Here is a 17,405-nt window from a genome sequence, read left to right on the forward strand (position 1 = left end):
GGCAGACTGTCGGACCACAGGAATGCAAGCAGATAGACAGGAATCAGGTAGGTATCAAGCAGAGGTCTGGCAGGTAACTGGCAGGTATCTGGTAACGGAACCTGAGGGCTAAAGCAGAGTTGAAAGGCTTTGCAACAACATTGCTCGGGCACCTCCATTTTGGAGGAGGTGCCTTATATATGGTGAGGTCCTCCGGCCATTGGCCGGGGACTCCTTAGGACGGCGCGCGCGGCCCCTTTAAGAGAGGGGGAGCGCGCGCGCGCCCCCTTTAAGAGAGGGGGAGCGCGCGCGCGCCCTAAGCACAGAGGCCGGGGAGCAGCGCTCGCTGCCAGAAGAGCGGGAGGAAGCCGCCGGGCACGGAGCGGAGAGGTGAGGGGAACAGCGTCCCTGTCTGGCAGGAGGCAGGGACGCCGACGCTACATAGACTACATAACCACTGAGGTAGAAAGATAGCGAGGGAGATATATAACTGAAATAGTTCAGTATAGGTCCAATCACTAATCAGACTCCACCTCTCATATATCAGCGGACTCCTAGAAAATGACTGCAGTGACCTCACAGATTGCCAGAAGAAACTACTCTTTTCTTTTGCAACAGTTTTGATACATCTGCCCCAAAATCTTCTGAACTGAAAAGACTGATTCTCCTAACTTTTGTCACTAAGTTATGCATGAAACAACATTGTGTTTTTGGTAAACTTTGAAAGGAACCTGTTATGTTGAAATTGGTCTCTGATCTGCTGGCAGGATGTTATAGAGCTGTGGGAGCTGATCAGGTTGATAAACATTTTGGGGGGAAAATTTTCAATAAAACTTTCATTTTATTAATTGAAATCCTGGTGTTTGTATAGATATGAGTCCAGTGGGTGATCCAACTGTAACGTGGCATGGGGAGGTAGCTGTGGGCGACGTACTCATCTCTTACGCCCCTGCACATTACCTGAAGGTGGGGATCCTGGCTGGGTGTGTGGACTTCATCTAAAGAGGCGCTACGCCCTTGCAGGCTGCATGATGCCGGTGACTTCGGCTGGCCTGGAACAGACGTTGAACAGTTCAATGAGGGAGACCACCAATCAATCATAAAATGGATTTTAGTTAACAGTAACCTGGTAGGAACTATGTACATTCGTGTATAACTTCACAAACGTTTCATTCGCAATATGGAGCATCTTCACACACAGTCTCTCTACAAGTTTACTTGTTCCTCTCGTTTCTCTGTCTTCACCACCACCCAGCTCACTAGTAGAGTCCAGTTAGTGAGAATGTGGGCACAACTTCCATCTACATATCTCCCCTATGTGACTGCATGCAGAGTTTGCTGTCAATCACTAGTAGGACCACCCAGTGGACTCATTCATACAATCACCAGGATTTCAATGAATAAATTACAAGATGTAGTGAATCTTTTCCTACAAACCTATATATCATTCTGCTCAGGTTCTCCTTCTCTTTATCATTCTTTCCACAAATCAGACTTTTTGTACAACATGAAGAGTTCCCGTTAATTATAATACTTGCATTATATTTCTCCGCTACAAACATAGATATTTTTTTAACCATTTTTTTCCCATGACTTCATGCCTCGTATACTTGAGCTACGGCAGCAGCAACAAGAAGTTGTCATAAGAAGCCTGATTTGCTGTGACATTTTCTAATAGATGGGTAACATGATAGATTAGTTTTGTTGGCACCTTCTTACGGGGCATCAATCATTGACCTTTGGTTCAGCCTTTCACTAACATTCCAATATATCGCTTACAGTCACCGCTTTGGATTTGTGTTGCTGGTGACACACGAGTCAGAATATGTGTTCCTTAATGAGGCCTCAGTTCAAGGTTAATCTGTTTGTATTGCATTGTACCAATAATAGTCCCAAAAAATCTTGGACACTTGTGGCATGGAAGTAAAAAACGCTGGTAAGTTTTACATACACTCAAGTAGGTTTTGGCTGCCATTTCAGTCATGAAGTTGGATTCTTTTCAGGGAACGAGGAGAGAACATGTGAAGATCCCTGGTAGAAATGCCTTCATCATCTTGTCTATTAACTTCCTGCACTGCAGGATATGATATGCTTAATTGGTCTTCTGTATGATCCCATTAATGCTATGTAATTCAGGTCTCCTACCTCGTCAGGTGTCTTGATTTGAATTGCTACTTTCGGAAAGAGTAAGCACAAATGCAAGGAGTTATACAAAGGAATATGTTTTTACCCAAGAATAAGACTTGTGCAAGCTTATGCCTGGATTTTATCATACTTTTATTTATCACAGTTAGGGCTTGTGCACACGACCAATCTTGGATGAGAGCTATCCGTGGTTTTCATGGATAGCACGCGTACCCTTGATATTCTATGGGGCTGTGAACATGTCCGATTTTTTACTCGGACCTAGTGGTCATAGAAAGAAAATTGGAGACACAAAATTTTGACACATCGGATCAAAATCAGCAATGCAAGTTTATGGGTCTGTGAGAAACATCGGACCACACTCGGATGAATCTCTGTGCGGTCCAATTTTCAAGGACTGACATAATGCAGAACATGGAGAAAATTATTTTTCTCTCTCCACATCTGATGAAAAATTGATGCCACTGTGGTCAAAGTCTGATCAGGGTCTAAACAGAATAATCGGACTGTTTTTCTCAGACGATAAATAAAGGATTGTGTGACCCTACCCTTAGGGTGCATTCACACATCTGTGTGAATGTCGGTGTGCTGCCCAAATTTTTTTTTCTGACCCATACAGACCCACTGAGTATATTCCATGATCTATGTTTCATGGATCTCATTTTCAGATTCATGATTTTCACAGATGTGAGAATAGTTCTTTGAGACTCTATGGGTCAGAGAGCCATCCAATAAAAAATCAGACTCCACTCAAACATTTTACATGGATGTAACACAGTTTACTGAAGAGTTAGGGCTCACTCCCACTTGCGATTAAATCCGATGAATGCAATCCGATAAAAAAATATATTGCAATCATCATATTATATAGCACTGTGTACTTACAATTGCTCATTTTGCCTTTGTACCCAGTTAATTCTTCTCTTTTCCGTTAGGTCTATGACATCACATGATTAAAAACTGACTAGCTGAATCCTTCTAAGCTCTATGTAGAAACAGGTGGTCAATTTTCCCTGTATGAGCAATGAGTCACTGCAAAAGTCCCTGGCAGGGGAGAGGAGGGAGCAGCTGTGTCTGGAGTTGGAGAGGGGGATGATAAATGCAGGGACAAGAGATTTTCTGTTTCTACATAGAGCAGAGAAAAGAGAATAGTTAACTGAGTAGAAAGGCAAAATGAGCAATTGTAAGTACACAGTGCTATATAATATGATGACTGCAATATATTAACAGGATAAAAACTTTGATAGGAGGAGCAGTGCTTCTTTAAGCTATAATATCCTGCATTCGTTTCCACCTCATTGGTACAGTGAGAGAATTAGCGTGTTAGAATCTTTGGTTTCCTACAGTGTAGATGTGTAACAGATGGGACTGAAAACCTCCAGCTGTAAAAGATATCCTGGCAGATATCGCTGTCCAGTTTGTGGCCTGTCAATAAAGATCAGGGAGGTTTAGTTCCAGATTATCACATGGCATCTTTGCCTTTGTGAGATATGTACCACTCCTGGATCTGTGGTGACGTGATGCAATTACAACTTATTGCAACCATACCAGTATAAAGAAACTTTACTGGGGTAACTTTATTGCAATATAGCATTTAAAAAAACCATGACAATAATTATGTATTATGATGAATGAAGAACAAACACAAGTTCATACAAATTGGATTTACTGAACTGTTAATGATGAAAAGGAGATTAGAAAAATATGGCGGTTTTCTTCTAGAAACAGCGCCACTTCTGTTCATGGAGTATGCATGATATTGCACTTTAGTCCCATTCACAAACATTTGGATAATCTGCATTATTTGATAATAGTCATTGCTGTTTCACTGAAAAAAACAGCCACATTTTTCTAAACTTCTATAGCTCTAACATATGCAAAACCCCTGTTGTGTTCAGGTACGATTTACTTCATCCCAATAATTTTTTCTTTCATAAACTCAAAATGTCTCCTTTTCCTTTGCAGATTTCTACATGTTTAAAGTCAACTTTCCCATCATGTTTTTGTTTTAGATGAGTTAAAAAAGGAATATTTATAGTATGGGATACATTTACTAATCTATTGAAAGTATACAAAAGCCTTTCCAATATGTGGTCAATCCAAGTCTTGGATGGTTAAATTTACCACATACCATATACAGTGGGGAAAAAAGGATTTAGTCAGCCACCAATTGTGCAAGTTCTCCCACTTAAAAAGATGAGAGAGTCCTGTAATTGACATCATAGGTAGACCTCAACTATGAGAGACAAAATGAGAAAAGAAATCCTGAAAATCACATTGTCTGATTTGGAAAGATTTTTTTTTTCAAATTTTGGTAGAAAATAAGTATTTGGTCAGTTACAAACAATCAAGATTTCTGGCTCTCACAGACCTGTAACTTCTTCTTTAAGAAGCTCCGCTGTCCTCCACTCATTACCTGTGGTACTGGCACCTGTTTGAACTTGTTATCAGTATAAAAGACACCTGTCCGCAACCTCAAACAGTCACACTCCAAACTCCACTATGGTGAAGACCAAAGAGCTGTCGAAGGACACCAGAAACAAAAATGTAGCCCTGCACCAGGCAGGGAAGACTGAATCTGCAATAGGCAAGCAGTTTGGTGTGAAGAAATCAACTGTGGGAGCAATAATTAGAAAATGGAAGACATACAAGACCACTCATAATCTCCCTCGATCTGGGGCTCTTCACAAGATCTCACCCTGTGGGGTCAAAATGATCTCTAGAACAGTGAGCAACAATCCCAGAACCACACGGGGGGACCTAGTGAATGATTTGCAGAGAGCTGGGATCAACGTTACACATGCTACCATCAGTAACACACTACGCCGCCAGGGACTCAGATCCTGCAGTGCCAGACGTGTCCCCCTGTTTAAGCCATTACATGTCTGGGCCCGTCTGAAGTTTGCTAGAGAGCATTTGGATGATCCAGAAGAGTATTGGGAGAATGGCATATGGTCAGATGAAACCAAAGTAGAACTGTTTGGTACAAACACAGCTCGTTGTGTTTGGAGGCGAAAGAATGCTGAGTTGCATCCAAAGAACACCATACCTACTGTGAAGCATGGGGGGTGGCAACATCATGCTTTGGGGCTATTTCTCTGCCAAGGGACCAGGACGACTGATCCGTGTACATGAAAGAATGAATGGGGCCATGTATCGTGAGATTTTGAGTGCAAACCTCCTTCCATCAGCAAGGGCATTGAAGATGAAACATGGCTGGGTCTTTCAGCATGACAATGATCCCAAGCACACCGCCAGGACAACGAAGGAGTGGCTTCGTAAGAAGCATTTCAAGGTCCTGGAGTGGCCTAGCCAGTCTCCAGATCTAAACCCTATCGAAAACCTTTGGAGGGAGTTGTCAGTCCATGTCTCCCAGCGACAGCCCCAAAACATCACTGCTCTAGAGGAGATCTGCATGGAAGAATGGGCCAACATACCAGCAACAGTGTGTGCCAACCTTGTGAAGACTTAGAGAAAACGTTTGACCTCTGTCATTGCCAACAAAGGATATATAACAAAGTATTGAGATAAACTTTTGTAATTGACCAAATACTTATTTTCCACCAAAATTTGTAAAAAATTTCTTTACAAATCAGACAATGTGATTTTCAGGATTTGTTTTCTCATTTTGCCTCTCATAGTTGAGGTCTACCTAAGATGTCAATTACAGGCCGACCTCATCTTTTTAAGTGGGAGAACTTGCACAATTGGTGGCTGACTAAATACTTTTCTTCCCCCATTGTAGTAATATTTGCATATTTTTATATAGTGACATTACATTCAAATTAATTAATGGAGTTATCTGGTCCTCTGCTAAATGTCTGTAGTCACTCTATGCGACTGCAGATTTCTGATCCTTGACAGCATGACAGGATTCACCTGTGTAGGCGGTGAGAGCGGGCAGTCACATGAACATAAGTATGTGATGTGCATACATGCAGCCACATACTGACAAGTTGAGCTCATCTTCCCTTAATTGACTTGTCTTGAGAGAAGCCAGGCACGTCTAGTCGGAATGTGTCAGGAAGTATGCAAATTGCATACTTGTGGTGACGTGATCGCCCGCTCTTGCCGGCAATATTGGTCAAGCCTACAGATTGACTACAGACTATTGTGTCATGCCCTATAATCCAAATACATCTAATGCTCAATTCCCAAAAGGAATAGACAAATCACTTATCTCTAAGGCCACATGCACACGTTGAAGTCAGTATTTTACCTTAGTATGTGTAAGCCAAAACCAGGAGTGGGTGATAAATACTGAAGTGGTGACGGGTTTCTATTATACTTTTCCTCGGACTATACCACTCCTGGTTTTGGCTTACACATACTGATGTAAAATACTGACCAAATACTGAACGTGTGAACGTGGCCTCAGTTTGAAAAAAGTAGACCCTTGCTCTTCATCAATGATCACCCCTATTATAATCCCCTATCTAATGTACCACTGACATTTTGCATGTGATTAATATAAGGAAGACCAATTCACTGTGTATATGGTACGCATTTACTTGCAGACGTGGAAGACAGTGATGTGACGTCGTCTTCAGAAGGTCAGATGTGTGGTTGACCATTATTCCAATGTGTTTCCTTTTCCTTGCTGTTGTGTACATTCCTAACATTTCCCAGGCTCCTGAAAGCTCTCCGTGTTTCCATTTAATACCGGGTCTCTTTCTGTACTTTCATTTTTTTTGTCTTCATTTCCTCTCTACTGACAACTGGTTTCTCATTTCAGCTACTGAAAATTGAAAGCTTTTGTTCCCATAATTTGCAGCTTTTTGCGTGTTTCAGGCTTCCGCTACAACTTCTTTTTGCAGGACTTTTTACAATCGTTAGCACCACTACGGAAGTGAACAACACTTGACTTTAAGGTTTGCATTGTTTATTAACTGTATTTTATGTTTGCAGATGAAGATGAGTCTTCTTCAACTAGTACTCCTCCTCCAGGTAGAATTTCCTTTCATTACACCAATATATTTTTTTCTTTTTTGCTAACAGTAGAATAAGTTTGCATGATAGTAATAGAATAATACTATTTATAAGCAGCTGATATAGCAGAACCTATTATTCCTTCTAAGATCCCATTAATGGGTTTGTCCAGGACATTTATTGACACCATTGAGAGAACCGGTAAAGAAAGCGGTTGACATGTGATCACAATTCCGCAAATCATATATGGGCGGTCTCTGGATGAGCAGTATAATCCTATAACTGAGCATTGTTAGGAATCCCTGCAAATTATAAAAATGTCCTAGAAAACTCCAGTAATCATGGGATATAAAATCTGATGGACTGCTATAGACAACACCTCTAGTTCTTGTCTGTCCTAGTTTTAAAACATGAGATCTATTGTGATTCAGTTTGTTATGTTTATTTCGCATAAACATAAGTTCTACCATTCATTTGCTTCTTTTAGGCTTTATGCACATTGCATTGGTACTATTAGCTAAAATTATAAAACAAAAAAAATCCCAGTGTGTACTTTAATGTTCCCATAGGATGAGACAGAGGTCAAGAGTGTCTGTTTGGCCCCTAGCGGGTATCTACATATTGATTATTTAACTGTATAGGAAAACACAATAGATTTCACTTTGACATATAGAGGTATATAGTTTGCTGTAATGGCTCCCTGTAGTGGTTGGATGCCACGGCATCCAACCACTATATGGCCAATGTTAGACATATAACATAAACTTATATGCCTCCATTAGGAGTAGATGATATGGGCCCTTAGCCTAACCACCCTTCAGATGGCAAAGCTAGAATAATAAGCCAAAGATGAATCTCTAATTAACCAGTCACATATCTTAGAGGGGTTGTCCACTACTCGGACAAACCCGTCTCAATCAGCATGATTGCTCTGAGTAAAATAACACTCATACTTACGTCCGGTGCTCTTCCAATGGTGACGACACTCGCTCTTCTGGTGCTCACGTCACATCATTATGTCATGCGAGCCCTGCAGCCAATCAGCGCTGGCTTCACTAAATTAGGATTAAATCAAACATCAAAAGGAAGTGAGCGGTCAGCTGTAGCTCTCACTTCCTCCGGATGTCTGATTCATCCAAAGGTGGAGAGAGTGAAGCCAGCACTAATTGGCTGCAGGGCTTGCATGACATAACGATGTGACGCGATCCCCAGGAGAGCGATTTCTGACACCATTGGAACAGCGCCGGCACCGAAGGTGAGTATAAGTGTTGCCAGATCATTTTGTTCTCAGGGGAGATAAATCACTGAAAGAGTTGTCTGGCAGCGGCTTGCTAATGTCTTCCATTGAAAACACATGCTCACTTGGCCAAAATCACTGTGTAAGGGAATTTCACTATTTGTAAAACATGAGTCTGTCCAACAGATATTAAAGTATATTACCAGCTTCAGCTGGTACAGATTTCCTCATGTCCAGGAGTTTCTTGCCTATGGATTTAATTGACTTTTTTGAACAAACTTACAATAGTCATTAGAAAGGCATTTGCTTTATGCTTTCCTTATTTGTCAAATTGGAAAAAAATGTTTGTGATTTTATGCCATGTCCTTGACAATGGTGTTGTCTGAGGACATGCACTGTAAAAACATTAAGAGACACACATGCCTATGGAAAACATGTGATGCCTAAGGAAGTTTAGATCCAAGGTATTAACACCCGAGGGCACTAGAGAAAGGATTAAAGCTGTATTACATAAACCTCCCATTAGAACAGCAGTAAATAACATCCCTGTTATGGCACATCCCATCTAGTCAGCATTGCATGAATAGTTGCTAAGAGCCAGAACATTCATTAATTAACTTTTCCATCTGCCTTTTGGAAATATTCCTTTTACCTGATATACTATTTCTCTTGTGTGTTACCACTTATAGATATCACTTACCGGGACCCCAGGAGAACTTAATTACATCAAATTTGAATTTTAACTAACTAAATTGAATTTACTTTTCAATCAACTATATATAATATAATGTACACATAATATTTTTTTATGTTTTCACTTTTATACTGGTTTACACTGTCTACTTTTATTACTTACAGGATATTTTACTTTGTCTACACTCCACTACAATATAACTTTATTTATGGTTGAATTTATTTCTACACTATTCCGACTCCACCCAACTATATGGCCACAGTGGCTAACAACACTATTTAAAGTTAATCTGTCAGTAGGCTTTTGCTATGTAATCTGAGGACAGCATGAGGTAGGGGTTAAAACACTGAACTCAAGGATGTGTCAATTATCAAGCTGTGTGCTGTTGTTTACTTACAATGAATGTTCTATCACCAGGACATTATCATTGTGTAGACTAGCTGGTATGCACTTGCTAGTCTGACTCCGCCCCCTCCTGTGATAAACAGCTCACTGTCAATAGATTATATTAAATCTTAAAGCTCTGATTGTGTTAGAACTACTGCACCTAGTAAACTAAGTGATACAAAGTTGGATTGAGGGTCTCTTTGCCTACTTTATGCTGCTCTCAGAAGAAGTAGCTAAAACTTGCTGACAGATCCCTTTAAACTTGAAATTGCTGTATGGTTGCTGGTTCCTAGAAATATTTCCACTTTTTCCCACTGGCAAATTTGTGCGTGTTGTAGCTCATTCCCATTCAGTTGAAAGAAGCTGAGCTTGACTACAGACCACCCAAGGATAAAAATGGTGCATTTTGTGGCGAACAGCATGCATGGATCTTCCATCTCAAATAACTCCTTGAAATGATGTGAACAAATATAGTACAGGAAGTGTTTAATTCCTCTTCGATACTGGCATGATTATCAATCACATTGTAAATCAGTTTCTGGTTATCATACAGAACTCTGTTGGACGTATCAACATATGCTTGATACAATTTCCCAATCCTGTTTCAGCACATTCTATAGCTTCATATTCATTTTTATTACTACCAACTCATGTTTCTTCCAGATGATTCTCGTTCTTCAGACAGAAAAGGCTCTGGTAAGTCACCATGGTCCTTCACACCATATAGAACTCGTACTTTACAAGCCATTCAAGCAAAATATAGCCAAAATCTATTACAGGAATAAAAACTGCCTAACAGTACATATAAACTACTTTGTACAAGTTTACATAGGTCAGTGTCAAACATCTTATCTTAAAGAGGTTTTCGTCTTTGGAAAACCAATTTTCAAGTATCCTTTTAAATAAATCTAAGGAAAAAAAAAGAAAGTTCTTCTTCAGGACCTATTAGCTAGAATGAAGGACAGCTACAGACATTGGAACATATTTAACATTCAAAAAGTGCCATAATTGTAGCTTAAATTGAGTCAGAATTGAGTCAGAATTCTGACATACAAGCCATTAGCCACATTCACTGTATGTTAGACACTTTTTGATGCTTGGTTGGCAGGAGACATGGCTTTGTATGGAAGTAATATGGCTTTGTGTGGACTGTGTGACTAGAGATGCATTTGTACTGCAAGATAATCATGAACGGATGTTGCTAAAAACACTCATTTCACAATTATCTTGCTGTATAAAAAGGCTGCTGATCACCCAATAAATGAGGAAAACGCTCATTGATCGGGCGAAATGATATTTTATGCAGCTCAAAAAAATCATTGTTCAAGGCTTTACATCATCCTGTGTAAACAGGACTCACACTACCGAGAACTATGGCAGCCGGTGTGCACTGTGCGATCTAGTATAGATTGCTCAGAGCGAATCGTTTACTTCTGTTCTGCCAGTGTAAACAGGTATTTAAACGACCGCCAATAGGTAAAAGTTTACTATTGTACTACTGGTGGGTCCATGTAAATGGACCCTTAGGAGTTATCACTTTGTTCCAGAATTTGGTGACAAACAATCTGATCTACATTGATCAAACTAAGAGGAGGTATAAAGTTATACAAAAGTGTATAAATATGTACCAAATTTATCATCCATCATGAGCCACTGTGATACATTTAGTGCATGTAGTGTAATTCCGAGCTGTTTAAAATTAAGACAGTGTTAATAAATGTGCCCCATTGTCTTTCGTTCTGAAGGACCTATTATAATTCTCCATTATACATAGTTTGATGGTAACTGGGTATCACTTAATTTCCCTTGTAGGGACACTTTAGGACATCTGAACACTTTCCACAAGGTTTTCCTACAAATTTCAACTTATCACTAGGGGTCCCGCCATTGGGATACACTGTCATTAGCTTTTTGTTGAGGTGTAACGTCTAACAAAAAGGCATTACCAAGATTAGATCACCCTTTTGAATTTTATTTTTTCTGTATTTCTACCTGTTTGTTCACAAAATGCAATTAAATTCGTTTTCTGCCAGTTTGATATTGACGAACCAACCTTAGAATAGGTCATTGATATCAGATTGTTGGTGGTCTGACACCCTGAACCTCCACCAATCAGATGTAAAGAACTTTTGCACAGGTCGAATATAAACAGTACATGGAGTGGAACAGTGCCACTCCATCAAATGAATAGGAGCTGATCTGCAACACCTGGGAGAGGCCACAAAAAAAGTGTACATTGCTTTCCGAAGCTGCTAAAAGGTGCTAGGTGGTGGATCTGATATTGATGACCTACTCTAATAAAAGTAAGACCAGTATCATAGTGTGGATGGAAAATCCTTATAATTAAAGGCTAGCAGTCTGTTGCATTAGTTACACATTCTTAAAAAGGAAAATTTAGGTAAAATGAAATGTAGAATAAAATAAAAAAGGAGACAAAATTCTTTGGTAGCAAAGATGGAAAACTTTTTCAGGTTGACACCTATTCCAGATAATTTTCTTGCAGTGTCCTTATTATAGACTAGTATAATAGTAAATATTCACGCCATACTATGGTCGACGGGCCAATCACTGTGTTTACATTTCAATGGTCTTCATTTGCATGCAACAGGGAAACTGCATTAACTGGAAAATAACACATAACTTTTTTTCATTGATTTTACAGATATCTTTTCTATCTTATCTATAGAAACAAAAATGTAATCTTGAAGATAATTTTCATTTGAATCCCCTTTTTCCAGCAGCATCCTCAATTATCCTGATTGACAGTGATAACAATGGGTATCGAACAAAAGTTCTATGTCCCCAAGTCAACTATTAACAACTTGTGATTTTATTAATTTTGCATAGCTTGGTCTCATGGAGACGGACAACCAGAAGATGCAGACAAGAGGGACAATTCTCAGCGATCAACTTTATTTATTGAGAAACCAAACAGTGGAACAGTGAGTGTGGGTAAGTACCGTAGTTACCCCATATATTTATATTCTCTTTGATATATATATTTATCACAAAAAATATTCCATGAGTTTTTCCATATTTTAAAATGTATTCCTTATGGGCCCATTGCTGGGTAATAAAAAAAAAAGTATTCTTCTGTACATCACAATTTTCAGATTTATATTTTTAAAATAATTAGAAAACCATGTATCATTTCCTTTACACTTCACAAATACTTTCTACTTTGTGTTGGGATTTCACAGAAAATCCCAATAAAATATATTTAAGTTTGTGGGTGTAACGTAAAAAAATGTGGAAAAGTTCACAGGATATGAATACTTTTTCAAGGTACTGTATATTGAATGGAAACTACAACACCCGATCCTTTGTCTATAACATACTGCTACAGAACAAAGTAGAAAATCAGGGAGTACAATGAGGACATGTTCTCTAAATTCGAATCATTGTGAACACTTATAGAGTAGTTATGTTTTAAACAAACATGGGTGGTTTTAGTAATCATATTATTTGATTGAACTGTAACAGGTTTATTCATCACAGGACACAGATCACAGATCAGAAGTTGAAAGTTAGACATTTTTAACCCCTTTGTAACGGAGCCAATTTTAACCTTAATGACCAGGCCAAATTTTTGAAATCTGACCAGTGTCACTTCATTTGGTAATAACTCTGGAACGCTTCAACGTATCCCAGTGATTCTAAGACTGTTTTTTCATGACATATTGTACTTTATGTTAGTTGTAAATTTAGCTTGATATTTTCTGCATTTATTTGTGAAAATATCGGAATTTTGGCGAAAATGTAGAAAAATTCGCAATTTTCAAACTTTCAGTCTTTATATCCTTAAACCAGTTAATCATGCTGTATAAAATAATAAATAAATAATATTTCCCATATGTGTACTTTACATCTGCATTATTTTTCAAATGTAATTTTATTTTGTTAGGATGCTAGTATCAATTTCTCATTTTTTCAAGAAATTTACAAAACCTGTTTCTTCAGGGACCTATTCAGATTTAAATGGACTTTTCGGGGCCTATATTTTGGAAACTCCTCAAAAGGGGACAGCATTGCTGTCACGAAAATGTTTTAACTTTTCAGGTGCTACACAGGAATTAATGCGAAGTCGAAAGAAAAAATATATATTTTTTTCCTCTAAAATGTTGCTTTAGCCCCAATTTTTTCACTTTTACAAGGGGTAGAACAAGAAATTGGACAGCACAATTTGTTAACATTGCTTTCTTATAAGCGCACTGATACCCCACATGTGGTCAGAAACCTCGGCAGGGTTCGGAAGGGAAGGAACACCATTTGAATTTTTTTGAGATGTGTTCCTGCCATGAATTTCTAAATTAGTTAATTTTTTTCAAATTAAATGGAAAAATGTCTTTACCTTCTGAACTGTATTCTATGTTCTGCTGTGAATAAAATATGGCTATAAGAGATTTCCAAATCATTGTATTCTTGTTTTTTATATATTTTAAACAGAGTGGCAACTTTTTTAGAACTGGGGTTGTATTCTCCATGAAGCTCCTACCTTAAACTCTCTTTTCATTTAATCCTCATTCATATTTTATGATTATTAAACTGAGAAATTGATGAATAAATCTTCTGTGTGTATCCAAGGAGATCACCTCTTCACTTTCTCCCTTACCTGTATGTGGCTGACAATTTCTGCAGCAAAAGTCTCTGTCGAGCCCGCATTAGCCATTTCCTGCACTGGCCATTTTCCCCTTTAGCCATTCCCCAAAGAAATGGAAAAGTACAAGATTGTTTATATAAGCATTATATGAAATATTAATTATTTATGACTTTATATATAAACTTTGTGGGTTTATAAGTACCATGTTTCCCTGAAAATAAGCCCTACCACAAAACTAAGCCCTACCATAATTTTACAGGATTTTTGGAATATGCTTGAATTATAAGCCCTACTCCAAAAATAAGCCCTAGTCATGACCGGCATTTGGGGGAGGAGGAACTGGTCAGTTGCCCAGGGCCCCCACTCTTTTTCGGCCCCCCTGCCATTCTGTTCCAAGGTTAAAACCGCTTAAGGATCTTTGGTGACATCACGGTCATGTGACCATAATGTCACAAAAAGTCCTTTAACTGTAGGACTTTAGAGGAACTATAGAGGAAATAGGCTAGTATGTAGTGCCGGCATTAGAGGGAAGAGAGGGAAAACTGGGCAATTTCTCAGGGCTCCCACTCTCTTAGGGGCCCCCAGCATTTTTATTCTGAGGTTAAGACTGCTTAAGGACATTTGGTGATATCATGGTCACATGACCATGATGTCACCAAAGGTCCATTAACTGTAGGAGTCTAGAGGAACTGAAAAGAAGACAGGCTGGTATGTACCATATGTGTAGTGTGTGTATATTTACATGTGTGTTTGTGTATACATGTGTATGTGCAGTGTCTGTATACATGTGTATGTGCAGTGTGTGTATATACATGTGTATGTGCAGTGTGTGTGCATATATGTGTATATGTAATGTGTGTGTATACATGTGTATGTGAAGTGCATGTGTGTGTATATATGTGTATGTGCAGTGTGTGTATACATGTGTATGTGCAATGTGTGTATACATGTGTATGTGCAATGTGTGTGTATACATGTGCATGTGCAGTGTGTGTGTGATGACATCATTATATTTGAATAAATGTTGATTATTTTGTTAAAGAAAAAATGGTGAAAAAATAAGACATCTCTTGAAAATAAGGCCTAGCACATCTTTGAATTAAAAAGTAATATAAGATCCTGTCTTATTCTCAGAGAAACACGGTATGTTACTTCAAGTAAGGTTAAAATAATGGACACAAAGTGTAAGTGCCCAATAACAATGTAGCAAATAATAAAATAATTAGATACCATAAACAGTACACAACATAAACAGATGCATGTTGTACATTTTAATAAAGGTGGCGATATAAAGTTTGTTGCAAAAGTAGAGGCAAAAGATCTTCTTCGTAAACCAGTTGTAAAATGGCTGAAAGGCAAATGGATGGACTTGGCAAGTAAAGCTGGAAAGCATCTTCAACTGAAAGACACCTTTGATCGCATTAACAAGGTATGGCTTGTTGTTATTGCTTCATATTTTCAGTAATAAGAGACTAATATTTTTGCTTGCTATGTCTGACAATAAACTTGTATGTGAAATTTCTAATTATATTTACTGAAAGTAATACGATTTTTAAAGGATTTTAAAAGAAGAATTTGCAGTTATTCGCTAGTCAATCCTATTTTACTGTTGTTTTGTTAGCATTAGAAAAATCAACATAGATTAGGATATTTTTTTATCTTGACCTTATAGGGGTTATCTCATGATCACAAATGGGTAAAATTACAAAGTGCTTCTAAGAAAAAGAAACTTTGCATTTTAACTATTATTATTATTATTATTATTAAAAACTCTGGCACCTGGTTACATGCCATAATTATAGTCTGTCAGAGGGTGCCAGATTCCTAGGTATGGAGCATGCGCTTGCAAGCTCTTTGTTATACAGCTTGTAAGCACTGCTGTGAATCTGGCTGGACAGCTCGATCTAGCCAGCTTCAGTACCCCAGCGCTCAATCATGCCGATGGTCTGAATTACCAATCTTCAGCGCCCCACCCAATAACAAGCAGGAAGCAAGGTTCAGGCCGCCAAAAGCGGCTGATCAGCGGGGTTGCCGGATGTCAGACCCCGACCGATCAGACATTGATGACCTATTGTAAGGATAGTACATCAATGAAAAAGTAGTGGACAACATCTTTAACAGTCTGCTCAATTTCATTTGTAGTGAACATATTCTTGTCACAGGCCACTACAAAGGTCAGTACAAAGGTATTATAGTTGTTCCAGGATACACGCATTAGTCTATAGCCACATATTAAAAAAAAAAAGAACAACAGTGATCGCATAGAAAAATTATTTGCATTGACATATGTCTTACCATAAACTTATCATGTAACAGTAAACGTGTTCTTTTCAGACATACACATATGAAATGCAAATCATAAAAGCAAAAGAGAACTATGCTGGGAACTACAGATGTGAAGTGACTTATAAAGATAAATTTGACAGCTGCTCATTTGATCTTGAAGTTATTGGTAAGTATTAGACGGTTATGGCTAGGCTCACATAAAATTGTCAGATGTATGTGTATGCAAAAAAATATAAAACAAAAAAAAGTACATAAAGAATTGTTTTCTATAAGTAATAGTCAAGTAATTTACAAGACATGTTCTTTTTGTTCTGTTAAATTGTATATAATCTTAAAGGGATTGTATAGGACAAGACAATATTCACCTGTCCAATAAATGAATAAAGGACAATCTTTTGGAATATATTGGCTCATGGAAACTTATGAAGATATCACATTACACATTTGTATACTTTGGTTAGCTGGCTGCCTATTATCTTTTACCATGATAACTTTTTGGTAGTAAAAGCTCAAAATCCTCTGCTAAGTACTACTGTCATGCTAGGTATAAGAAGAACCCAGCGTACAACTACAGGAAAAGGGGGAAAGCCCTGTAACTAGGGAAAGGGAGAGAGGAGACCCCTGAGCAGATCTAACGACACCCTGACTCCCCTATTGTCCCTAAATAGGTACCGCACCTATCGCCGAGCAGGATACCTAATCCCTGGCTCACCCTAGAGCTAGGCCCTAGGTAGGGAGGGGGATGGGAGAGCACTAGTCAGCCCCACTGCAACTGAAGAAAAACAAGGGAAATAGACAAGGGGATACACTTAGCTTTGAGAAGACACCAGAGAGATCACGACTACAATCCACAAAGGAACTCCAAGGAGAATCTAGCCGAATGCTAGAATACAGACCTGAACACAGGAATTAACTCTATCACCAGCAGCTCTTTGGAGAAACTGATTGTATCTAAGGATCCAGCAAGGGTGTGTTAATTAGCAGCAGAAGGTGGAGATCACCCCTGGGTCCTAAAGGGAGAGGGATGATGAAAGGATCAAGAAGGTGTTTGCAAGGTCATACGTAGCGACCTTCTACAGCCAGATCCAGTATGACTGTCTGTCAAACCTGGCACACCCGTGACACCTATGAATACAAAGAGGTTCAAT

General features: G+C 38.7%; 1 protein-coding gene across 31 annotated transcripts in view; it reads left to right on the top strand.

Moving 5' to 3' along the window:
* The window catches only part of MYBPC1 (myosin binding protein C1), a 140,949-nt gene that overhangs the window by 49,283 nt on the left and 74,261 nt on the right, over window positions 1-17,405 (top strand). For 11 of the 31 annotated variants that reach the window (XM_073651473.1, XM_073651479.1, XM_073651503.1 and 8 more), the window contains 6 exons: window positions 6,642-6,677; window positions 7,033-7,071; window positions 10,035-10,067; window positions 12,219-12,323; window positions 15,252-15,400; window positions 16,306-16,423. In XM_073651473.1, the coding sequence (XP_073507574.1) occupies window positions 6,642-6,677; window positions 7,033-7,071; window positions 10,035-10,067; window positions 12,219-12,323; window positions 15,252-15,400; window positions 16,306-16,423 (480 nt within the window). The remainder of the gene's footprint in view (window positions 1-6,641; window positions 6,678-7,032; window positions 7,072-10,034; window positions 10,068-12,218; window positions 12,324-15,251; window positions 15,401-16,305; window positions 16,424-17,405) is intronic. The other 20 variants (XM_073651485.1, XM_073651491.1, XM_073651493.1 and 17 more) reach the window with 4 other exon arrangements.

This window comes from Phyllobates terribilis, unplaced genomic scaffold, assembly GCF_046119375.1.
Source record: "Phyllobates terribilis strain yellow unplaced genomic scaffold, ASM4611937v1 Scaffold_11__3_contigs__length_659146591, whole genome shotgun sequence".
NCBI classification, from domain to species: domain Eukaryota; kingdom Metazoa; phylum Chordata; class Amphibia; order Anura; family Dendrobatidae; genus Phyllobates; species Phyllobates terribilis.